Source organism: Hemibagrus wyckioides, linkage group LG10 (genome assembly GCF_019097595.1).
Source record: "Hemibagrus wyckioides isolate EC202008001 linkage group LG10, SWU_Hwy_1.0, whole genome shotgun sequence".
In the NCBI taxonomy this organism is placed as follows: domain Eukaryota; kingdom Metazoa; phylum Chordata; class Actinopteri; order Siluriformes; family Bagridae; genus Hemibagrus; species Hemibagrus wyckioides.
The window spans coordinates 16315608-16341714 of NC_080719.1; the positions used below are offsets into that span (position 1 = coordinate 16315608).

At 39.5% G+C, this 26107-nt stretch overlaps 2 protein-coding genes across 5 annotated transcripts in view; one reads left to right on the forward strand and one right to left on the reverse strand.

The window, feature by feature from the left end:
• The first annotated feature begins 208 nt into the window (after positions 1-208).
• Positions 209-6223, forward strand: rgmd (RGM domain family, member D). Its single transcript, XM_058401736.1, has 3 exons — positions 209-414; positions 3279-3793; positions 4775-6223. Exons 1-3 carry the CDS (start codon positions 321-323, stop codon positions 5438-5440), a joined length of 1275 nt encoding a protein of 424 aa, XP_058257719.1. The 5' UTR covers positions 209-320; the 3' UTR covers positions 5441-6223.
• A 5638-nt stretch (positions 6224-11861) lies between these two features.
• Positions 11862-26107, reverse strand: part of celf5a (cugbp, Elav-like family member 5a) — a 182974-nt gene continuing 168728 nt past the window's right edge. For 3 of the 4 annotated variants that reach the window (XM_058401742.1, XM_058401740.1, XM_058401741.1), the window contains exons 8-12: positions 22235-22447; positions 21004-21090; positions 19689-19832; positions 17539-17699; positions 11864-16617 (exon numbers count right to left, since the gene is read on the reverse strand). In XM_058401742.1, the coding sequence (XP_058257725.1) occupies positions 17572-17699; positions 19689-19832; positions 21004-21090; positions 22235-22447 (572 nt within the window). In that variant the 3' untranslated portion in view covers positions 11864-16617; positions 17539-17571. Of the gene's footprint in view, positions 16618-17538; positions 17700-19688; positions 19833-21003; positions 21091-22234; positions 22448-26107 lie in introns of all 4 variants that reach the window. The other variant, XM_058401743.1, reaches the window with a different exon arrangement.

The following is a 26107-nucleotide window of genomic DNA, read 5'->3' on the forward strand; positions in this document are numbered from 1 at the left end:
CTGCTGCCACGTGATTGAATGACTGGGCGAATGCATAAAGAGTAGATGATAATAGTTCCTATTAAAGTGGACGCTGAGTGCATAAATAGCTTCAGATTATCTTTATTAGTGCAAGAATCAGTGAATAAACAGTAACAGTATTAACCACGCCCACGAAACACCCAGACTCCGCCCGTTGGCAGCAGTGGGGCCGAATCCCAGCGCCGTGCTCTCAGTAAGAGAGAGAGAGAGAGAGAGATGCTGTGAGAGTTGTTGTGTTTCTCCGCAGCGTCGATGAGCAGCAGAAGTTGGTGATCTCCATTCTAACTGAATGGATTGGCATGGGGAGAAGCGGAACTTTCAACTCGGCAAAGCTGCAGCTTTTTAACCGGATTTCGCTTGTAATGGTTTCCCTGTCCCTGTTGCTCCAGCCAGGTGAGAGGACTTTCTTCTTCTGTTTTCTTCAAACTCTGCAACTTGCCCGTGTCCGAGTTAGCCATGTCGAAGTTTTCAAAGTCCAGATAAACCTATAACACTTGGAGTTTTCTTTACACTATGTGGCCATTTCGGAGCTCTCTACATATGGCTGTTTTGTTGCGTTTTGTTGTGGAAGATATAACGAAGAACATTTGGAGCTACGCGGTTGTTTAGCCTCTAGCCAGCCTTGCTAACATAACAGCGCAAGCGTGCTAAGCTAAACTCGGCTAGCTAAACTTGTTGCGCTGAGATTTTCTGTTAACCATTAGCTAACGGTGATGGCGTTATTGTTTTTTAGGCTTTATGTGGTGCTTGTTTTAATAACAGTTTAATTCCTTTGAACCACGTTGTTTTTGACTATCTTGTTGCAGATTGCTTCAAGTAATTTGCTGTTGGTTATCTTCTTATTTATGCCCCCCCCCTCTTTTGTCTTTAGCTAACGTTAACTACTTGTAAACAGCTAAGTGCGCGCGCTCAGTCAGGAAACCTGAGTTTTAACATTTTTCGCACTTTTTCTTTTAGAAAGTTTTAGAAAATGTTGATGGGATTTCCATAAAGCGTTAACTTTGGCCTGCTTATATTGTTTGCTTTAGTTTACAGCGTTGCATTTGTTGCTGTAACATCCAAAACAAACCCACTTAACACTGTAGAAAACAGCGATAACTAATCGTGTCTAATCTGCATTTGTTTCCAAATCCTTGGGATGTGTATTATTGTTATCTGGTGTTTCCTGAAGAAACCTGGACCAAAAATTATATGTACACGTGCATCATTTATAAAAAACAGAGTATATCATAGGTAAGAGATATGTGTGTGATTTATAATCGATGCCCAGATCAAGATCATACTGAGATAGATGTTGCATAACATATAAACACCGCTAGGGTGGAAAACTCTTTGTTAAACTATCTTCTTAACTGATTGCTCAGTCGGATTTCCCTCCAGATTGCTTTAAGGCATCACTTTCCAGCATTTTAATCTACTACTATTACTACAGAACCTATAAATAAACATAAACTCACCCACTACTACAGCACAGCATTACTTCATCAATCATGGCATGAGAATATTATCAAGAGATTTTGATGACCACCTTTTTTCCCCCCTAAATCAGACACCCGAGCCACATATTCACAGTTTCACACATTTTTTCAGTAGTGTGAGTCAGTAGTGTGGGATAAGGCCTGACTTGCATTTCAAGCCCTGTTTTCATTAATTCACCAGCACATTCAGAATATTCGTGCAATGTCTCACTAACTAAAGGCCTCCAATTGGGGGTTGAATTTGATTGCCATAATGGTGTGAGGTGAAATATCAGGAATGTTGGAGTTGACTCTTGCATGGAATCAGGGAATCGACTCCCAGCACCTTCAATACGAGCAAAAAGCACGAGTGTATTAGAAAAAAAAGAGGCTTTGCTTTGTGGTTTGAAGTGTATGTCTCAGCGTGCTTCATAACATACGACAAATAAAACTAGTGAAATCTATTGCTAGTTATTTTTATTGTAAAATCTTATAGATTTCTATTTTTTGGTTGTTTCGCCCTTAAACACCACAAAAAAAATACACTTTCTGTTAAGATTTTTCCGATAGAAGTCAACTTCTATCTGTGCACTGTAATATGAATTACATTTAGTGTCTTTTCTGAAATGAGTAAGTTGATCCCACAACCTCTAGCTTTCAGCGTTCCTAGGAAGATTAGTCATCTTTAATTCATCCATAACTAATTGCTCAAAACTGGGTTTGCAGCTGTTTCCTGTCTGTATGTCTTCAGACACTGCACGTAGTAGACTTGTCATGTGACTCCAGGTTTGTGACTGTATATTTCAGGATCTGTTTGTGAACGATCACGTGTATATTTATTGTATTTCCGTCTGGTCAAAGCTCAGACTTTTGTCATTGATATTTCATTGTGTTTTTTTTTTTTTTTTTGGTCCGTTTTTTGTAATGTATCTGTTACCGTTGTTTTTTTTTTTGTCTGCATTTCTACCGCCTGTGTTTCTTTATTCTTACAGTGCACACCCACAAGTGTTTGTTAAGAATATGAGCTGGTTTCTTTTTCCATCTGTAATGCATTGTGGGAGTTGTGTGTTTCATTACGACATTTTCCGTCACTCCCCAACTCTGCCTGGCTGCGTGTGTGGACGCTGCCAGATTAATTACTTGGATTGGTTACTTTTAAATGTTGTGTAGAATTGGTCTTGGACTCATAGTAGTTCCACACTTTCAGATATGATTTTGGCTTTGTGGCTTAATTAGTTATATCAGGGTTTGTAAGGGTATTTTTAAGACTAGGAGAAAGTTGGTATGCTCAGTAGCATAGACGTCTCTTTGAAAACTGTAACTCAATATCTGGATTAGGTTTTGTTCTAGTCTACTAAATGAATCTGACCTTCAATGTGTTTTGCAGTCATTTCATTTCTGCTATACATTAAACAACTGTACTGAATATATTGTACTTTTGAGATGTGGTTTATTTTATTTAATTCTTCCAGAGGCATGAGAATAATGAGTTGGCTTTCTATTAAGTATGTAAGAGTGTTTGTTGTTTAGTAATATCACAATGTTGGATATTTTATCCGATTGTTTTATTACATTAACGTTATTCTGAATATGCATATTCTCCGAATATACAGAATTCATGATATCGAGTGCTCATAATATTGATAGTTTGTGTGTTACATCTGCACATGTCCTGCATGGTGCATTTTAAGCACTTAATAGTTTGGATAAAACTATGTGGCTGGAAAGTTTGTTATTTTTCATATGATCAAGTGCATTTTCTTTAGCACTAAGTGAAATATATTTCTGTCTGTTTTGCAGCGTGCTGTCAATCATGTCGGATCCAGCGTTGTAACGCAGAATATGTGGCATCGTTCTCACCTGCCACCGGCCTTCAGGAGGATGTGGTGTCAGATGTGGACTACTGCACGGCTCTAAGGGCATACTCTTTGTGCACCAGGCGAACGTCTCGTGGCTGCAGAGGGGACCTTGTTTACCATTCGGCTGTGTTTCGAATCAAGGAGCTATTTGCTCAACACAACTGCTCCAGCGAGGGGCCCACATCTTCAGTCAAAGCTCCAAGCACATCCAAGCCCACTGCAGTGGACACATGTGACTTTGAGAGCAGAGTGCTGGCTTCAGGCCTAGGGGACGCACAGAAGAAAAAGTATGCACACTGTGGACTATTTGGGGATCCTCACTTGCGCACTTTCAAAGATGAGTTTCAGACATGCAGGGTGGAGGGCGCATGGCCGCTCATTCACAATCGCTACCTTTCCGTTCAGGTCACGAACGTGCCTGTTGTAGAGGGATCAAGTGCCACAGCAACCAACAAGGTGAGATATCAACACACACATGCTTTCACACCAGGTATACAGCAGTCAGAGAAAATGACATTCCTGAATTTTTGACCTATGCTGACAAATCTAGGCATTTAATGTAAAAAACCATAACGCAAATAAAACAACTTGCCAATTATAGCAAGTATATTTTCTCCATCCTGTTTGGGGGTCCTGACTGAGATTTTGCTATTTTAGTAACAACCATCTAAAGATGCACTACAGATTTTGATCACTAAAATGATCAAGACCATTTTAGCACTTTTAGTTTCCAAGGTGGCTATAAATTTCCTGTAGTAACTGCCCATGCATTTATATTTAGTGCAGGTGATCCCTCTCTGTGGGAATTTGCTTTCTGTTAGCTAAATTATAACGGGTGTGTTGGTAATAATTAGAACCAGGGAAGAAAAATCTGAATTTCATATATGCAGCATCTTTGTGATGTGCTGTTTTAGTGATGACAAACTGAAGCTCCTGATTGCAGTGGGCAGTCCAGCACTTCTGGGAACAAAGCAAAATTGCATATAATCAGTGGGTGATCTGTTAAATGTATATATACTGTATCTGTGATTCTTCTAAACATAATTTTGTTGAAAAATGGACAATAGAAAATGTTATTACTTTGAATTTAGGATATTTTTCTTTTTTAAAATTGCTGTACTCCCCTACTGCCACTCTGTGGTGAAGTTTAATACTTCAGCCTCAGTCCACTTTGTCTTTGTCTACACAAACCATGCTTATAAAACTCAGCCACGTGCTCTGCTCTCCTATATTGGCTCTGTGCTGTAGAGGATAAAAACCAAAGTATGCACCTTTGCCACTGTCCCACGTCTTAGCAGTACCATGAGATTTTTAACTAAGCGTGCTGACAGAAAATAATCTTCAACATCTAGATGGTGTGGGAGAGGAGCAGCATAAAAATGCTAAAAGTAGATTTTGTTTATTGTCACTTATCAGTTGGTAACTTCTTGTCCACAGATCACAGTCATATTCAAAGCGTACCGTGACTGCACTGAGCAGAAGGTGTACCAGGCCACAACGGATGATGTACCCTCCGCCTTCCAGGATGGCACACGCAGCGGGGGCCATGCAGGTAGCCTGCGCATAACTGAGGGCAGCGGACACGGCGGTGTGCGCCAGGTCACCATCAACGCTCGCTATTTAGGCACATCCATCATTGTGCGAAGGGTTGGCCGCTACCTCACCTTTGCCATCCGTGTTCCCGAAGACATGGTGGAGGAGAGTGGTGGCTTACAGCTCTGCCTGCATGGCTGCCCACGCAGTGAGCTTATCAACGCTCACGTGCTAAGCCGAGGACAGCGGCAGAGTGATGGACAGCTACAGCCGGGCAGCATGGGTCACGCCGACCTGCTCGAGCGTGCCACCTCCAGATGCAGAGAAACGCTACAGGTTGAAGACGTTTATTTCCAGTCATGCGTTTTTGACGTCCTCACCACCGGAGACGTGCAGTTCTCTATGGCAGCGTTCGCAGCGCTGCAAGACCTGAAGGCTCTTCCTCCCAGCACGCTGGAGCAGAATGCAGTTAGGACTCCCCACGTTTCTAACAGAGCGAGAGAGAGCTCTCCATCACTCCTTGTCATCTCTCTGCTCCTATTGCTCATCCTGCTGAAGAGGCCGGGTTAGCAGAGACACAAGGGGAAAAAAACGTATTTGACTGAACTTCTGTTTTAAAGCTCTTTTGAATCATCTTTCTTGGATTTGTCAGAAGCACTCCAATCATTTTTCCTCACACTACCACATTAAACCCAAAAGTGCAACACAGCGGTCATTAAAACTCTCATTGCTTTCCGTAATGGAATTATGTCGCAATACATCTCAGTACCTTGAAGAAGGCAGTACAGTCTGTGAAGGCTGAGGGCAGCTATTCAAATCTAATTAGCATGGACATTATGTGTAACAACCCCAGCAATGCTTACTCGTGATCCTGGAGAATATTCAGAGAATATAGATGCATCATGGACATGGCTCTGGGACTGGTAGATAACGATATCTCTCAGTCTTCTTGGCATGAACATGGCACTTAATGCTACTCCTTTGTAATAAATGCATTAACAACATGGGATCCAACAACTAAATGAAAATACTACCTATCCATATAGTCCTACAGGTACAGTATAAAACACATGGTACAAAACAGGCTACAGGTACAGCAGAAATCAGTAAGTCCCCGAGCCACTCTGCTTTCCGCATTACTGTTTATGGCTAAGAAACAAATTCTTTATATAATAATATATTGAACGTGTGTATATATGTGTGTATAATGTGTACATTCTCCTGTGTATAGATGATTGTAAATGTGATGTTTTTGCAGCTGTTTTTCTTAGATTTTTTTTAAAACTGTCAGAAGTAACTAATATGTAACCCCTGGTCTTTTCCATATTAAAATAAGTTGTCACACTATCCTGATGTTTTACTGCTTTCTTTGGGGTTTTCTGCTGTGCGGTTATGGCTGTGCCTAATATGGCTGATGGCCAACTGCAAACGAAGTCGGCACGCTCGCTCTGTGTGTGTACATTCAGTTCAGTCTGTAATCACTCAGTTTTACCCAAGAACAATCACAATTACCACAAACAAAAAAAATCCCTTTGCTGTCTATTATTGTTGGAAATGAAATCAAACAGTGCAGGCGGTTGTTTACCTACCCATGCAGGTAATGGGTGGAGGAACTCATAAATGCTTTGGTATACCACAAACCACTGTGGGGACGATAAAAAAAAGTTTTAAACATCTGGAACTGTTGCAGACTTGCCAAGGGGAGGATTTATGTGCAGTGTTTCTCCTCACATAGGAAGGAAAATGTGGTGGTGGTGTGTGTGTGTGTGGGGGGGGGGTACACAAACAACACAGTTTCACATTCTCACCTTTTAGTTGTTTTACAGTTGACTATAATGTGGTCATGTTCTATCGGAACCAGTGTAGCCCAATAGCACTGGACAGTGTGGTTTTAAAAAAATCTTGTTTTTTGTTATTTGTTTTTTTTGTCATCTGTACCACATGCTGAAGTTGGTTACTCTTCTTGATAAGACTATTAGATAGTCCAGAACATTGATTGGTTGAGCATAATCCTCACAGAATCATCATGAGTTGTTGCCCAAGTGCCTTTCGTAGTGCTTTCGTTGTGTGTGTCCCTGAAAGAGACTCTAGCATCACCTCTTCATCTCTGCAGCTCAAATCTCTTGTTGGTCATATTGGATAAATTGCCAGGTCTTGTTCCAATCTACAACTGTGTAGTTTCAATCAGCCTATGATTATAGACTCACATTCCTGTTCTTGGATGAAAGGAGTGGAATTCAAGGTGGATGTCTACTGTTATAGCCCATCCACCTCAAGGTTCAGTGTGGTGTGTGCTCTAAGATGCTTTTTTGCTTATAGAAAGATAAGCAGTGTCTCTCGTATTCAAACCAGCATCCTTACTACTTCAGATTCATTGGGATAACATTTTCCCTTTCTGATATTTAGGTGAACATTAACTGAAGCTCTTGACCTGTTATCTGCAGAAACAGAAGCATTAAGCTGTTGCCACATGATTATCTTATCAGATAATTGCATGAATGTGGGTGTTCCTATTAAAGTGGTCAGTGAGTGTATCTTGAAATAACAAGTTGTTCAATCCAAAATGGATGTATGGATGGTTCAGAGCTTGGCTTCTGTTTTAACCTATAATAATTACACTATTAAATGGCATGATTTTTACCAGTCACCCTGTTTTAATCGTTTTGACTAGTGCAAATAATTTTGCCCATTTGTCGGATGAGCTACATGCCATTGAAGCAGCTTAAGCACATCTGGGGGAAAGCTCCAGACGCGATCACGCAACAGGTCGGTGGAAAAAGTGAAACTCTCAACTAATTTGCGCCTCATTCATCGTGCTATGCTACATCTCCTCCTGCAGAGCTGTTCACCCGTGTGTTCCTCCCGCAGCCGCAGTGCTTCATCACCCTCAGCTTTAATATCATCCAGCGTGGAGACAGGAGAAGAGGCCATTTTTCAGCCACACTAAAACCTGTCACAAATCATTTTGCAGAGCTCAACTTAACACTGACCGATAACATGCTCTCTTACTGCCTCTACTTACAGTATCTGGTGCGTGTTATAACACGGTTTAGTTTATAACGTGTGATTTCTTACTGATCACCGGTCTTCCCTTTAATTACTCCAACGCGGGTCACATTGATTGGAAGTTGAATTTCTTTACTTTGTCCTCTAATAAACAAGGATAATTATTGCTTGATGATATCCAGCCACCCCCACCCCAGAGTGATTAATATTCACAATGAAGGCTTTAATGTAATATTAATAGGGCGTATGGAAAGATAAATTGATGGCATAGTCCATGTCTTCTCTCTGATTGATGAATTGCTAGATTGATAGCTGTCCCAGATAACAAACTAATCGTTCTCAAAATGATTCAGAGATTTTGCTGTTTGCTCTGTATACAGTATACGGTGATGTCTGCGGGATATTAGATCAGGGTTAAAAGATAATATCTGTCAATAACAATGAAGCTATTAAAATTATACTATTGGGTATAGTAGGTCAATAATGCAGTAATAAAAAATACAAGTCAATCAAATCAAAAGGCAAGTCGAAAATGGTGAAATAAATAAATTAAAACATTTTAGATAAGTTGAAGCTTGAAACAAAAAGTCAGAATTTTGTGATGTGAGAATTTTAAGATAAATAGGTTATTTTAGGATTAGAGGGAATTTTGAGCTGACAATATTTTGATGTAATGAATAAAAAAAGAGGGAAAATCTTTCAATAATATGAGATCAGTTAGAATTTTGAGAATATTGTTATATATTAAAATGTTATAATTTGAGATTTAAAAAATGTCAGAAATTGAAAGCTGTCAACATTTTGAGCTACTAAATAAAAAAGAGAAAGAGAAAAATAATAAGTCAACATACTGCTGCTGCCTAAATAAATAAATAAATAAATAAATAAATTTTAATATTTTAACTAGTAGAACTGGGCCTCCATAGTAATGCCACCCTGCGGTCAAGCCATATTTCATTTGAATATCAAACATGGCAAACAGAAATGTTATATTTGTTTTATTCATCACAAAAAGAAGATCACAAAATCTACATTTTGAAATGTGTACTTTCATTGGACCATGTGTGCTTGGTCGCTCTTCTTTTAATTTCACTGTATCATGGGATATGATAGAGTTAACAGTCCACTTCACTCACATTCATTACACCTGCGACTGTATTATACATCTGCCTTCACCGTCACTGCTGATGAAGTGTTATACAGGGGTGTCAGTGAAGCAGGCTGAAAAAATATTAGCGTGTCAACTGTTACGTGCCGCCTGACACGACTGTCACTGACAGACTGCATGAATCTACAATGCAGGCTAGAAAGAAATCAGCCCTAGCCTCACTTCTTCATACCATCCTGTATAATCTAGTAGTTATACTAAAATCCCAAATCCTCTAATTTATTTGTTATTGAACAATAATCTGATGTTGACGCAGATGCCAAAAATGAAACTGATTAATAACTGGGTCATTTCTACCAGCCACTCCTGGTAGTATAGTATAGCCCATAAAGCACAATTTCCTCTACAGTGTTTTACAGTCAGCTTTATTACATGGAGTACACAAGGGTGTTAACTTCTCTACTGTATGTTTAAAGTACTGCACTCAGTACCCTCTCTATATATCAGGTCATAAGTCTACGCCTCTAAACTTTCTAACAAATGGCCCTTCCACACCCCGAGCACAGAAAAACCCAGCTCAGACATTAGGCGTCTGCATCATAAATCTTGGAAAGTTATAATAATTTGCAATTCCCTCCCTCATCAAAGACAATATTAGCCTAATTTATTATCTCCGTGCGTGTGCGGCGCACAGAGGCCGTGGAGATAAGAGTGTATCAGGAGGGGGATTGATTTTCATTAACTGATTGTAATAAAGATGAACTACCGGGCTTGTGCGCTGACCAAGAGCCACACTTTATTGTAATTGGGCCAATTTATTTCGGGAGCTGCTGCCTCCACTTTTAATGCTCTCTCTCCCTCCCTCTCTCTCTCTACCTCCCTCCCTCTTTCTCTCATTCTTATCACTTTATCTCTCTCCATCTATACCTTCACCTGTCTCTCTTTTACTCACGTTCGTTGCCCTTAATGTTCCATCATCAGCTTTGTCTTTCCTCTCAGTATTTCTCCCACTGTGTTCCCTGGAGATTGCTGGAACAGTCATTGTTTTCCAACCTCAGTTTTTTGTTTGTCGTCATGTATTTGTACTTACTCTAAATCCGTTTTGTAAATCCACAGTCGCTGATGCCTACCAATTAGAACGTGTTTATACATCCAACGTCATATGATTTAAACATACACACAGACCTGCATGTATAGAGTAGTGAGGTCGCAGGGCTGCCGTGTAACACATCATATAGCTACACAAGTCTTTGCATGTAGTCATTTTGTGTCATTAACATATGGTTTATGGTGCCCCCTGGTGGAACTGCTACAAGCAGTGCAGAATATTAGCAACCTGGTACAAACTCTGTACTCTGATCACAATATACATTTACATTTCCGGCATTTGGCATTATCCAGAGCGACCTACAATTTAGCCCACTGAGCATTTGAGGGTTAAGGCCTTGCTCAAGGGTAGTAAAGGTAGCTTGGTGGGATTCAAACTCACAACCTTCTAATCAGTAGGTTAACATCTGAAGCACTAACCTAAAACATCTCCCCATATACACTGCTATGGGATAACAGCATACCAAATAATCAGCTCTCTGTCAGCATCTGATTCTTACACGATGTATCATCGCTGTGTCTCCTCTCACTCTCTGTATCTGCCCCTTTCCTCATGATACTACGTATCCTAGAGCTTTTGCCCTTGTGTTTCTACTTTCTGCTGCTTTGGATGCTCACACATTTTCCCCAAGTTTCACCCCTGCTCACCCAGTGGATCATCTCGACTGGATACTGTAGATATGTAGCTAAGAGCTGCTGCTGTAATCATAAAGACTGTCTTGTGCTCATCTTAGGACTCAACACACCTTGTAGTGTTGGACCTGTTTGACAGTATACAGTTGTAGAAAAGAAATGATTTATAATAGCATTATCTGGTGTCATCACCCATAAGCGGATGGGTTTTCTGAGTCGTGATCAGCAGTTTTTACAGCAGCCAGTGCCAATATTTATTCAGTAGGAGGACATTTATTTCTAGGTAGTTATTTTTCCATTGTTTTGAATGAACTGCCTAAATCTTGCTCCTGTGAAACGTGTACCTGTTTTTTGCACTTATAAACAGTTTTCATGATTTCAGAATAATGTTACTGACAAACTTGACTATGATTCTATTCTAGTGACAGATCTTTCTCTAAGAGACACATGGCATTTAAAGGCAGTATGCTCTTTCTTGGGTGGACAAAAGGGGGAGCTGGAGCACTTTTATTAATTGTTCCTGCTTGCAGGCTAATTGGCCGATGCACATTACCTTCATATACTACGATCAATGGGTCAGCCATTATTTTGGAGATCAGTTCCTCTTAAGGAACCTCGCTGTATTATCTATGTTGTCTCAGGCAGTTGTTTTTCTTGTCACTGTTGCCTTGAGGGATCGAAATAGAAATATTCCATACAGCTGCTGTGTGGCGATGTCTTCTGTTAAAAGCACTGCTTACAGAATTGAACTGAGTTTTAGTCTCTGTCTCAAATTAAATGCCTGGAACCAGAGAGTCCCAACTGTCATTTTCAGCAATTTTAGGATTTTAATAAGATCGATATTGATCTTCTACAAGTTTTAAATAACTCATAAGCATGTTAAAAAAAAAAAAAACCTAACATAGTCAGGTCAGAGGGTGAACGTTTGTTATGTAAAGTTTGTTCAGAGAATAATCCTGATAAAATGACAGTGGTACATAATCGAGACATGAAATGATGGTGGACAGATCTGCACAACATTCAGAGATATACACGTTTAGAATGTAGTTTAAAATTTTTATTGTAAAATTGAAAAAAAGAGAAAGAGAAAAGCCCATTATGCATTTCCTTTTGATGTCTTTTTTTTTTTAATGTAATTGTTAAATAAAGCAACGCATGATCACAAAATGAAACAAAAATAAATCAATGATCGATAATTAATTAATTAATAAATTAATAAATAAATAAATAAATAAATAAATAAATAAATAAATAAATAAATAAATAAATAAATAAATAAATAAATATTGACAGAATACTATAGAATTTGGCATGACAATAAAATCTATGCAAATACCTGAAAAAAAGTCAACACTTGAATGTCTGGCTTCTCAGAAGAAGACCAAACTGCATCTGTTCTGCATCATAAAAAATAATTACTGCACTGCGTCTCATTTTTAGAGCTTTGAGCAGAACATGAACTTTACTCTTCTTGTTACCTGAAAAACAGGAACCAAAAAGCAAAAAAAAAAAAAAAAGAAAAGAAAAGGAAAAGAAAAAAAGAAAGAAAGAAAAAATAAATAAATAAAAGAGACTGTAAACAGCATTGTCTTGTCCGGGCAGTAAGCGTGTGGCCCGGACTTCCTGCTTCACCCATCACACACGTCCACGTGCTTTTCAACAAATCCAGTATACAGTATACAGACTTCCATAGGTTTTGTGCTGAGAAACCAGAAGTTGAAGACGGTCTTATAAAGCAAAAACCCACAACCCCACCCTCCCATCATCCCGCAGCAGAGATTCCCCCTGCAAGGTTCCTGTGCTCATGTTCCCTAATATACACATTTTAGATCTATAATAAGCTACTTTCCTTAGCATACAAACCATAGGTAATTAATTAAAGAATCATATTGTTAATACGAGTAGTACCGTTAATATACTTTACGCCCCGCCGTAAACCCCACCCACCCACCACCACGTCTGAACATGCTCAAACATCACGCTGGGCATCATGGTGTGAGGAAACTCAACTCTGAACATGAAGAAAGCTGGAATGAGAACGCAAATGAGAAATGCTGGTGATTTTGCGTGCTTGTGACTATGAGCAGTGCAACAGAGCCTGTGCATCCCTTTTTTTTTTTTTTTTTTTTTTTAAAACAGCAAAAAACATCATAAGCGTAATTCACACTAACACACTCATCCTCAATCACCCCCATGTTTACTCCATTGTCTTTTTCCCGTCTGGCTGTAATCATATCATGGCTCAAACTTATTAAACTTCAGGCGTGAGTTGCCATTTTTAATTTGCATTAGGCCTGCTGATATGTGAGAGCCAAATTTAATTTGATTTTAATAATTCACATGTCTGGAATGTAGAGATTCGGAGAGGACGCAGGGTTATTAGAGCACAGATGCCCGAGGGCTGCATATGTGTACAGTATATTACCATGTGAACCGGGGTTCGAATGGAAAATGGCATTATAACTGGATAGTTATCCGGCCCCCTGTTCAATAACGAGTTACCAATTCCAATATAAAACATAGTGATCAGTGGCAAATCTTTCATAGGGGCAGCTTAAGCAGAGCTCCACTATATCAACTCTTCAGCAAATGTTAGCTTTTCATTTTAAATTTCATTCAAATACTAATGACCTCTTCTGGGTGACCAACGACTGGAGAAACTTGCTGCTCATCAACAGACATTATTTTGTCGTAGTGGTCAAACATAGGTTGCTCACACTGTTGGAGAAAGAGCAGTTTAAAAATATTCTATCTGCCGAGATAGCAAATAACCAGAATTAAACTGACTACATTTCCAAGAAAAAAATCAAAGACAAAGCGTAAGTGCTGACACTGTGTCTATGATGAACAGAACCATTTCTTTCTATTGTAAAGATTGGGAGAGAGAAACAGGGATTATAGAGGGGATAACATCTGTACAGCAGAAATGCGTGTGCACCACAGTGACCTTGTTTCTCATGTAAATGCTGAGAATATGAAGATAAATGTAGCTCCCTTTTCCAATGGCTAGATTTTCTGGGCTAGTTCCAGGTCTTTTCAGGCTAAACTCTAGACTGAATGCTGGATGCTTAAGTTAAGTGTGATCGCTTGTCAGTTTTGTTATTAATGTTGTCCTGCTACACCAAACATCTATGGTCACAAGCCTGTCCTGATAGCAACAGATTTCTGGCTTTGCCAAAAAGGTTCAAAAGATGGAAAATGAAAACTAAAGGATTTTTTTTCTGTAGTTGAGTTGGTACACCCTGTAATCTGCATAAGGAGACTTGACAGTTTATACAGTTCGAAATTTATAACTATGTAGTAGGTGATAATATATGAGTGCAGGAGCTTTAAGACAGATGATAAAAATGAAGCAAAATATGATAAAAAAAAAAGACCTTTTCAGCTCTTTATGTGGGACTCAGTGGACGTTCACCATGTTATAAAGGAATGCAGTTCCATCCTCTGACCTTTTGTCAACAGAGTGTCTCTGAGTGTGCTTGTGTGTATGTGTGTATATGTGTGTGTGTGTATATGTGTGTGTGTGTGCGTGTGCTATTCATCAGACAGAACACCAGCAGCTGCTGTAAGTACATCATGGTGTCGGTGTCTGTGCCCTTTAAACTGCCCTCACTGTGGCCTTACTAATAGCTCTCATTCTTCAGGCGCTCTAAAATGTTTTTTTCCCAGCATTAAGTTGTGCCTCATCACTATCTTCATTTTTCTAATGACATTTCTGACCTGTATTATTAAACGCTGGTCTGGTCTGCATCGATAAAGCAATCCCGCGGTGAGCTTGTCTCAAGCTTTTGTTATATAAAGTGTAAAAAAATGAACTCAGTCATGTAATTGATTGTGCAGAAGTGGCCCTGAGGCAGAAGCTGAGTCAGAAGCTGAGGCAGAGACTGAGGCTGGCCATTTGATCAATACAAGCTGTATGATAATGATATGGGGTGTTGGGCTGTAGGTCCCTGGATTACCATAATCCCTGTTAAAGGACCCTTGAGGCTTTAAAACAGAATACTGTAAGATTTGGCTAAGCTGTGAAGCTGAAAAGACGTCTTTTTGGGCTAAGGTCAGTGTCATTTGTTGAAGAACTCACATTAGTCAACATTTCAGTAATATAACGGCTTACATAAAGAGCTCCTGTTCACACAGTGTGCCTGCTGCTGAGGAAGGTGCTAAAGTAAAATAAAATGAACACACTGGCCTTCGGCTTAGGGTTAAGGTTAGACATTTTTACAATTGATTTGCTAATGGAAATATTTGGTTATTGTTCATTTTAGTTGAGATGTAATTAATGAAAAGCATCTATTTTAGTCAACTTACAGAGACAGAATGAGCTTCATGTTCCCTTAACTAACTCTTTCATTTAAACTGTGCCTCATCAGTACCTTAATGTTTTTAAATTGTATTTCTTTCCTGTATTATTTAAAACTGTTCAGTGGGGGAAAAGCTTGCCTAGCTGAGTAGTGCTGACATTTTGTCATCATCTTGTCATTTTGTCCTATATTTTGAGTAGAAGGGTAAATTATTATTATTATTATTATTATTATTATTATTATTATTATTATTTAGTTATATGATGGAAAACTGATGTTTTCGGTGAATATTCAGGAGCTAGGAGTCCAACGTTCGCATCAGTCACTTCAGTACAAAAATCTAATGATGCAAACTTCAGAAATAAAAGTGAAAGATATGGAAAATTGTGCACTTCATTACGCCTGAACTAGTTACTTAACCCTGCTTACACATGCACTTTCTCCTCTGGCTTGGTTTGTCCACAGAACATGCAGGTGCTACTCAGTATTTTAATGTCTGTTTGCTAAATGAAAGGAACATGTAAGTTCGAGCAGGACAGTGAGTGTAATTTCTCTGGCATGTGTGCTTCAGTTTAATGTCTAAATAAATGTGAAGGTCAGAGGCGGAGCTGAAAGGCAGTGGGTCAGTGCCACACCGTCCCAGACAAAGAGTTTGATGAAAAAGAACTGAACATGCCCTTAACAATCACCCATCCACATATTCTACTCCTCTAAAATAGTATAGCTTTTAAAATACTTTTTTTTTCTTCTTCTTTTTTTCTATTTTGTTTAAATATTCTGAAACCCAGTAGTTATAAATGTAAAAGGAAAAGAAATCAAAATCTCTTTCCTCTTCCAACCTGAAGCAAGTATTTCCTCTTAAGTTTTTTTTTTTTCTCCAAACATGTAACATCATTAGTAGTAGTTTGTAGTATTAGTATCGTCATTAATACTATATATTACTGTCGAACAATAAAAAGGTTTTTGGTCCTTTGGTCCCTTGGAGTGAAAGATTTTTCAGTTGCACTGTTACCTCTGGAAACCTCCGCGACCACAGAAGGCCAAAAGTCCTGCGCTTGCTCAGAGACATGAAGACAGTTGAAAGGAAACAGAGAAAGAGAAAGAAGGTCTGCCAGTGGTTAAAAAGAGCTTTTTTTTTCCTCTCCACGGCCTTTTTCCTTGATTTTCAAGTTTTAACCCTCATTTGTCCAGTATCGTTAAAAGCTGGAAGCGCCTCTTCCATAATATAGCACATGTATATAATATGTATATAGAAATCTATGTTGTTCTTGCTGCTCTTTTTTTTTTGTTTGTTTGTTTGTTGCGTATTTGTTGACTCAGTCTTAGCGAGAGAAGTTCTGTAGCTTAAAAGGTCTTGTCTTTTGGGATTATCCACCATGATCCTGCTTTGACTTTCTCACTATGCTGTGCTGCTTGTAGTTTGTCTGTAGTGCGCCGCTTCCCCGGCATCTCTCCGACTCGGATGAACGTCTTCATAAGGAAATGCTGATATGTCTTCGAAAAAAGCCTTTCATCTTCTTTTTTTTAATCTTGTTTTATTTATTTTGAAAGAAAAAAAATCAAGCTCCTTTTGAGATTTCACTTTTCAAAACCTACAAAGGATAAAAAAAAATAAAAAAAAACACACAGCAAACAGATAAGAGTGAATTCACTTCAAAAACATCGTACTGAAAGTTGCTGCCGAGAAAAGGCTGAGGAAAAGTGCTGTGTACTTTGTGTTCATTCGTTTTTCAGTTTCAAAATATTACAAAACGCTTTCATATTTCTTCTTCTTATTCATTTTGGGGGATGCTCTCGATTAACCCTGAACTATTTCAGCAATTCACTGCAAACACTTAGCCTAATCATCAGATCATAAGTTTGATTCTAGGTATCCTGTATCCATGGCAGTGCACTTTACTTACACTTACAGCCTTTTTGCTGGCATTCGGTCCCCTTGCTGCTCCCCTGCACAACTCTTGTGCCTCAGGATGGCGTCCCACCTCCCACATGGGAGGCGCTGATGTATGCTAACACACATCACTGTACGCTCTATTACAAACAGCAAGAGGCTGACGGTACAGGAGATCAACATGTAGGCTGAAAAAATCAGCAGGATTTTCCAGGTGCTGCAGTTACCGAATATTTTAACGAGCCCAAATATTATTTCATGAATATTTTAATTTGTTTTTGTTTTTTTTTCTTTTCAAAGGTGAGAAATGTATGAACACAACATACACAGACCTATCAAACAAATCATCTTACAAACTAAAGCTTTAATCATTATAATTGCAAATTACACATTCCACCGTTTGAGTAAGGAACATTTTCTTTTTAGCTTCCAGACAACCTCTAAATGACCTAAAACTTCTGTAAAAAATCCAAAGCTGTCAAATGTTCACTTAGAAGATTTGAGGGAGAAAAAAAAACATTCGTGACCTACATCTCCAATCCCTTTTCTCATTACTTGTCCTTGACCAGACCAGATTAATGTCGTGTTGCAGTGTGTGTGTGTGTGTGTGTGTGTGTGCTACCTGTGCTGTAGCTCTGTGTGTGTTGGAGCTGTGTCAGTAGGGGCGGCTGGCGTCCTTCGGCCGTTTTAACTGCACTTTCAACCTCTTCATGCCAATCTGAAAGCCGTTCATGGCCTGGATGGCGGCCTGTGCGCTTGCTGGGTTGTCAAAGCTCACGAAGCCTGAAAATCAGCACAAAGAGGATGGAAGAGTGAGGGCACGTTCACTCATTGAGGCCATGATAGATGAGCACTTTTGGTTTGAATTACATGCTCTCTGGATGTGTGATCTTCCTGACATTTTTCTCTTTGGGAGTGGACTGTAGTTAAAAACGATTCAGCCGTAAATAAATGGAAAATCTTTAGTCCTGGTGTATAAGTGAGGTGTGAGTTTACGTGTGTGCATCGTTCACATATTCGCTAGTGTACTTCACATACAGCTGGGGGATTAAAGTGGCGTCCACTAGATGCGAAAAACATCTCGGCTCAACAGGTGGATGCTTAAAATGCTTATTAATTTCATAAACATCAGTATTAAGCTCTATCTCTCTTTAAACTGTTTCTTTCTGTTTATTGTCATGAGCTCAAAAAGCTTGAAAACTCTGAGCTTATGTTTAAAAGTATTCACTAGAAGATTCAGAAGACTGCAGTAATCAGTGAGATTTGACTGATCCAACAGTGTACACTGTCACTAAACTAGCATTACAGATGCAACAGGATGTAGTTATGGCATCACAAAATATAAGAGCCTATCAGGGTGTAAAATGCAAATGCAGGTCAGTTTGCATATTCATTAACTATCGTGATGAATTTCTTGATGAGGCTTAAAATGTGTGTGCTTTTTGGTCTTTTTCTATTGTCCAATGACATTTTAAAGCTTATTATCATTCCAAAAACTAATTTTTTAAAATGAGACAGATGTGAATATACGGTTTTGCAGCCTAAACGCTCTGACCTGCGTGAACCACTTAGTCACAAGCGAGCGTCTGAAAGCATTTTAAGAGCTTTATGTATGCATATGCAAGGAAAAGCAGCGACTATTTCCAAAGGTCACTGTAAGTGGATCACACACACTTGTCACAGCAGATGCCAGCTCGTCCCTGTCGCGCTCTAAAAACTGAACCTCAAAAGCCAGTGACCAGAAAGTGTAGTTTGGTGCTGATCCAGCTGCTGCCTGCACGCTCGCTGAGGAGCTGCTGCTGAACCGTGAAAAACAGCCAGCTCTTCTCTTGTCCTCACTCTACTCTGAGTGGACCACGGGTCGTCCTTTTTCATGATTGCGTGCATACAATATGAAATGAGCCTTGGCGAGGTGGATGAGAAGGACACAAAGCCACATCGCTCTGTATACGTCAAAGCTTTATTTCTAGCCATCTCAGTCCAGCTCTTCCTCAGTGGATTAATTACAGCACTTGAGTGCAAACACCTCTGACCTGACACTGAATTTTAATTACCTACTGTATAAGTCAACACTGCCGGTAGCTTTTCTTTTTCCCTCGCACACTGCTGTAATTAAACACTCTCCAGAGACTGTGGCCTCGCAGGAATAGTGGCCCAGGACAAGCCATCCCCCAGGGTGACCCCACATGCTGATCTATAATGGTTCAGGCTTTTCAGGATGGCCATGTTCTAGTTTATAGTTCCACACAATACAGTAAAGTTGAACTGCGAGGATTTTTTTTCTTCTTTTTCTTCTCTTTTCCACAATAGAACCTTTCACACAAACAGCTTTGTATGCAAGACCGCAGACTCCCCATTGATATCCATTTAAATTCAAATGCTCGTAAAATGAGCGCTCCTCATTTCTGAAAAGTTCCTGCTTCAATGTTAATTTGAAACCTCAGATAACCTGCTCCTTTCCACCATTGAAATTCACACTTTTCATATTCATTATTAATAAGAAAGGTTCACAGGCAATTATCACAGGTCTTGGATTAGTATGCAATTTACATCTCTTGTCTCGGTGAAACTTTCTCCTGTAATTTCACTTCAGTGATTTGACTTCATTGGGTTCGGAAAGGCGAAACAATTCGTGTTATGAGGTGTTTTAGACGAACAAGAAGGATTCATATAGACTAAAAGGTTCACACAGTGTATAGAGTAAATACTGTATTCATTGTGTTTACACACACACACACATCAGCTATTTAAAAGCGCTTCTTAAACACTTACCGAAGCACTTGCTCTGGTTGGTGGCTCTATCCATGAACACTTTAGAGGAGATGACCGTCCCGAAGGGCAGGAACATCTGCATGAGTTCATTATCACCGAACTCCTGTGGTAGGTGGTAGATGAAGAGGTTGCAGCCCTCAGGGCCTGAAGAAACACATTAGCATTAGATTAGAAACTGATACTGGTGCCCATTTCCTTGTTATCATACTCTCATCTCAACATCTGATACCACGTGATACCGTGTGACGTAAGCCTAGTGTTGGTTGTCACGCTAATAAACAGACGACACAAAATGATAGCAATCTAGATGACTGCAATCAAAACTAAGCAGACTATACACTTTGCTCTGTGAGAATATCAAGAGGAACTACGCTATCTACAAGAAACCTGATAAAACCTTTTAAGAATCAGCACAAGGAGTTCGTTGCTAGTAGCATGCGATGCTGTAACTAGATGAGAAAACATCTCCAATATCTCAACATTAAATGAGTTAAATTCAGCTCTAGCACTGGATATAGTTCTTGACGATCAGTCAGTCTTACTCGTGGGATTCCAACAAAAGGATATCTATTTTATTTACAGCTACTGATAAACACACTTCATTTAAAAATCTACTAGATAACATTGTAAATAATTAGACTAGTAGCCTAAGTGCATGAACAATGTGTTTATGTGTGTATTCTCCGTGAGTGAGTTAAAGAACAACAGCCCTTAAATAAATAAAATGTTGGTTCTGGGGTCAGTATTTAGGTGAGTATTGGGGTCAAAACTGGTGTTAGTATTGGGATCGGAATTGTGATCAATATTGGGGTTAGTATTGAGATAAGTACTGGGGTCATCATAAGTACTGGCGTACTGCGTCCCTGGTAGAAACATATCTCGGAGGAAGGCATTACTCAAAATTAAAACAAAACAAAAAAAAAAAAAAAAAACATGACATGGAAAGCTGCATATTTGTATGTGTAGATTTGGGGGATTTTATTAATCAAACTTGATTCAAAGTGAAACCAACAAATGTGGGTTGCATCATACTGCCGCTGAAAACTCTGGATTAAACGATGAGAAAGACATCACACTGGTAAAAAAATATCCTTCACACTCCTTCCATTTTCAAAACCTTATGCTTATAGTCAAAATCCAGAAGAATAAAAGATTATATTATACTCTAAGACTGAGGAGTGTAGGAGTGGAAATGTGGTACCATGTAGGGTTCCTTAGAGTTTAGGAGGTTAAATACATCATGTTGTTCCACCTCTGCTTAGTGCCTATATGTGTGTGTTTGTTGTTTACAGAAAGAACAGTATCTCACCCTCACCTTCCCTCTGCTGCTGCTGCTGAATGACCTGCGGTGGTGGCGGCAAGCTTTGGCCAATAGGGGTCAGTGTGGTTGCCGGATAGATCGCTGTGAAACAAACAAGGATGCAGTGAGTTCAAGCCGACTGAAAAACTAATGATCCCCGTCATACTGCACTGAACGGTAGGTTTAGGATGAAAATATATGCTGAAGTCTCCCCTTAAATAATGAAAGTGTAATACTGTTGATCAGGATTACGACTGATGATGCATATTATAGAAACTGTTTAAATGTGACTCAGATGTTCTGTGTATACAGCTGAATAAACCTGTTGGGGAAATGCTTTCAGTGTATCAGAACAAACTGGACATCACTGCTGAAATGGAAGCAGGGAGCTTGATGTCTAACAATATTCTGCACTGACAATAAAAGAGAAGTGGTCATTTATCCAAGTCCAAACGAGGCAGTGTAGTGTCCAGTAAAACAGCAAAACACTCTTTAATTGCTATTATATTTTGGCATTTGGATGCACTCTAAATCGACAAATGAATTAAACATATATCAGTATAGATGAACAGGCTGCAATTTGTTACCAAGAAACCCATTTCATAGCCTTATATAACTATTCACCTCCTTGAAGTATTCCACATTTTGTAGTCTTACAACCTGGAACTGAATTAGACTTAACTGAGACAATATGTTCAATTATTTTGTTTGCTAATCAAGAATTACATGTCATCAGCACATTTTCTCAAAAGCTGTTTCCTGGCTGCCTAGTAAGATAATGGAGACTTTTTTCCCCCTCAAAACAATTTCAATTTAGGACACATTTTCTAAATTAATTTATTAGAATTTATTAGATTAGCCTGATTAGGACTTTCATCGGGTTGCTAATGGTGTGCAGGCCTTATATTAGACACTCCTGATCTAATACAAGCTCGGTATTTTGCAACCCTTAATGTCGAAAAGGATTTTCCGCAAGCCATAGCTGTTCCATCTCCCAGATTGAAGGGTTAAATTGAGTGGGAGTGCAGGGCAATGGAGCTCCAACACTCTTGGTTTGTGTGAACAGCAGTTTAAAGGCATTACTGTACCATGAATCTTTACTCTATACCCTGAATATTTGCAAGATATTGCCAAATATTTATCTATCAATAACTATGGCAGCATGAGAGACAGCTGGTTCATTACTTTCATCATCGTTTACTAGAGGGAAATGTGAAAGGGGTGAATAGTGTGAGCTACAGCATACCTGTGTACTGTTGCACTCCGGTGAAGGCCTGCTGCAGTGTGTCTGCAGCAGTGGGGCTTTGGGTGGAATATGGGGGCAGACCATTGGCATATACAGCTTCCACTGCTGGGTGGCCATTGGGCTGGTGAGGAATGCCAGTGAAGCCGTTAACAATTGGAGTGACGATGCTGGGCACGGCTGAAGATGTGATGTTTGCGGGAGGGGAGCTAAGGCCTGTTGGTATAAAAAGCATAACAACTCTAACACAAGCTTCACCCTATACATCTACAGCATTTAAAAAACACATTTACACAGACAGCACTGCAATCTGACAGAAATTACAGACGGGGAATTCATTTTGAACCTGCAAATATCGTTAGAATTTTTTTCAGCAGTGTTGCATGCAGTGCAAGGGCAATAGGTTACTGATCAGAAGGTCAGGATTCAAACCCCAACCACCTCCAAGCTGCCACTGTTGGGCCCTTAATCTAGGCCCTTGACCCTCTGTGATCCAGGGCCTTTGTATAATGGCTGACCCTGTGCTCTGACCCTCTGGGATATGAGAAGAAAAGAATTTCACTGTGCTCTAGTGTACATATGATAAATACAAGCTTCTTCTTCATATAGTATACACTTTCTATTAACTGTAGGAGCATTGCTACTGGAATATAAACATTACATAGTTTTCAAATACTCAGTTTTCTGGATATACTGGATTGAGTACTGGGCATTTATACTGTCTCCGTCATATGTGTCTGGTTGTCTGAGTCTTGTACATGGTGCAGTGTTTGGAAAGGTGAAGCTAGGAGCTAGTTGAGGTGTTCTACTGGTCTTGTCCTCCAACAAAACGGCCCTCTGGAGTGACATAGTTTCCAGTGTGGGTGTACTTAGTTATGTACAGCATAGGCAGTGTATCATCTTCAGACATATTGAGTCTTTATTAAATTAGTTAGTTATGAATTGTCAGTTGTGGCAATATAGGCAGTACTTTACACCAACCATTTCCTCTATTAAATCCCAGAGGTGTTCTTCTTCTACACCAGCTGATTCTCCCTCCCTCCCTCCCTCCCTCTCTCTCTCTCTCTCTCTCTCTCTCTCCCTTCTTTCTCTTCATCAGTCTGATGCAATTCTTTGTCTGTATATTCTGTCTGAATACTGATATGTCTTCAGGACTTTTTTGAAAAGAATTGACCTCTTCAGAAACCAAATATATCTGAATATACTGGGCTGCTGTTTCTGTGAGCTGTATTTTAAAATATAGAAATAGAACCACAATACTTTATATTACAAGCCAAAACCTCGGCATTGAACTGTCATACAAAACCACAGATAAAGCCTCAGTAAATACAGCTGTAACCATTCTGATGGATTTGGATTTTTTTCTAGAATCTTGCATGATTTTGTATCTTCAGCAAACTATGAAGAATTCTGTAAACTCTGTGTAGATTCTCCTTTAAAGCACAAGTGCTCCAGCTCCACCTACTACACACCATGCTGATGAATTGGCTGTTTGAGTCCTAGCCGTTGTTTCCAAACCCTGAGAGACTGCCGGTGTCTGGGTAGATCTGGTGGCTGAGCTAAGCACGACCACACGTGCGCTAATGCAGCAGGCAATAATTCAGCCTCTTCATCACTGTACTGCAGCTCGTCTGATTTTTATAAAAGTGCCCTAGAGGATTTCGAGAGAGAGCAAGATGCCTCACGCAGCACTAACTCTAAGCTTATAGAGGCGCCACACCGGTGTAAGGGAATGGAGATTTCTGGTGAAAGTGTGACAGAGCTGAGAATGGACGTGATTATAAGTCTATTTACTCAGCATGTTTGAGCAAACAGAGCTACGGAGCTTTATGAAACAACAAGTCGATTCGTCTACGAAGCAAACACACCACATGTGCTAAATCGAATCTTCCTCATCCAGTGCGTGAGCGATCACAAATGGAAGTGAGGCAGATCACAGCTGTCGTGTCATTTATCACTGAAACACATTGAATTTTTCAGCGAACATCTTTCACTGTGACATGTATGTGGCTGTGTATGGAATGTAATGGTACATGTGCTGCTTTTCACAGAAAATTCACAGAAAATTAAACATATATTAAATAGATTTATACATTTCAAAGTGTTTTCCTCATCCTCAGACAGACATTGATCCAGCTCCTCCATTTGCCCGAGGAGTAGATTAGAAAATTAATTTTTTTTTTTTAGGTGTGAACCTCGTGTTTGAAAATGGGTAATGGAAATTATTTGATAGATGAATATTTTGTGGAGAAAAAAAATCTGTCACCGACAGGCTGGTAATGTACCGTGTAATTATTCCACAAATATTCTTTAACCTTCTGTTAAGGAAGTGTAATTGTGTTTGCATTATTGAAGTCTTCTCGCTGTCAGCGGAGAGAATATAGTAGAGAAATTACTCTCCATATGGCCCAAAAAGATTTAGCATGCAAATTGTACATATGCAAATATTAGAAAATTAAATACTATTGCACTCATTTTTTTATTTAGTCTTTACATATTTAATATCTATTAGTCCTCTATCCTCCATTTGCTTGTGTCCCTCAGTTCCAGTGTCTCGGATGTCCTGGGCACATTTTCACCAGCTATCATTTTCTCAGTTTGGAAAAACATACACACACACACAAAAAAAAAATCTCAAGGTGAATGTCACCAAGCAGACGATCACCAGAAATGATCCAAGCCTCTGCTCCGGCTCACAAATAGTCTGTCAGACACCTCATTAACTCAAATTGTTGCTTTAAACACAACGTCATGAATATGTTCATGCACACAGCACTTCTGCTCCATCTGTAGAGGCTTCAGGACAGAGAGTTCACCCTCAGAGGAAACTACACACCCACTACAGATGTTTAAATATAGATGAATAACACAATCAGTGTGTTCACACTATTCTACACTCCATTAAATACAGACTCTAATAATCAGGCCTCTAAACTTCCTTTCACTTACTTGAAAAAGCCACGATTTCAGTGACAGCAGGAAAAGGATGCCGCACTTGGGCCAAACCCATAACATGTAAATCAAACAAGTACATTACTTACATCTGATAAAAAACTGGACAGAGCATGCCCGTGCACATGTACCCCAGGAAACATGCTAATATGAACACAGACCACATGGATACAAAGAAGAGTTAGTGCAATTCGTTCAAATTTAGTTCCTATTATCACCCTATGATTTCGTTCTTGATGGGAGTGGTCTCTTCCAGCATGACTCCGCCCCCATCCTTCCATACTCTCACTGAATGGTTTGATCAGCATGAACATGATAGAAATCATATCCTAAGGCTTTCACACTCAGCAGAACACAAGTAAACACCAGTGGGATATTTTGGAGTGATGTGTTCGACAGCTCTCTACAGCACCATCACTCAAACCCCAACTGAGAAAATATGATCTGGCAGAAAGGTGTTCATCTCCCCAGGACATATGTAGAAGGTGCAATGCAGCTGCTCTGGCTGCTTGTAGCGGCCCAACACCATATTAATACACTTTATGTTGTTTTCCTTTAATGTATAATGCTCATCACTGTGCATCACAGTACCGGTACATGCTCTAATAGAGGGGACCATCTGGCTGAGAGTGTACACACCATCAAGCTTAAGTGCTTTACATCTGTTGATGGAGCGGCCGTGCTTTTGTTTTCCAGAAGCCCTCTTCACCTTTCATCTGATGCAATGGTCTGATACTTGTGTGTGTGCATGTGTGTGTGTTTTAAAAAGCCACAATCTGCGCTGAAGTCATTAATTACTGTGTCTTTGTTTGATATGAAATAAATAAGTCATATGATATACCATGATATAATTAAAGACTTTTATACCAATGCAGTGTTGTATTCGCAGTTGTAATTGGTGGTGGATTTTTTGGTCTATAACAA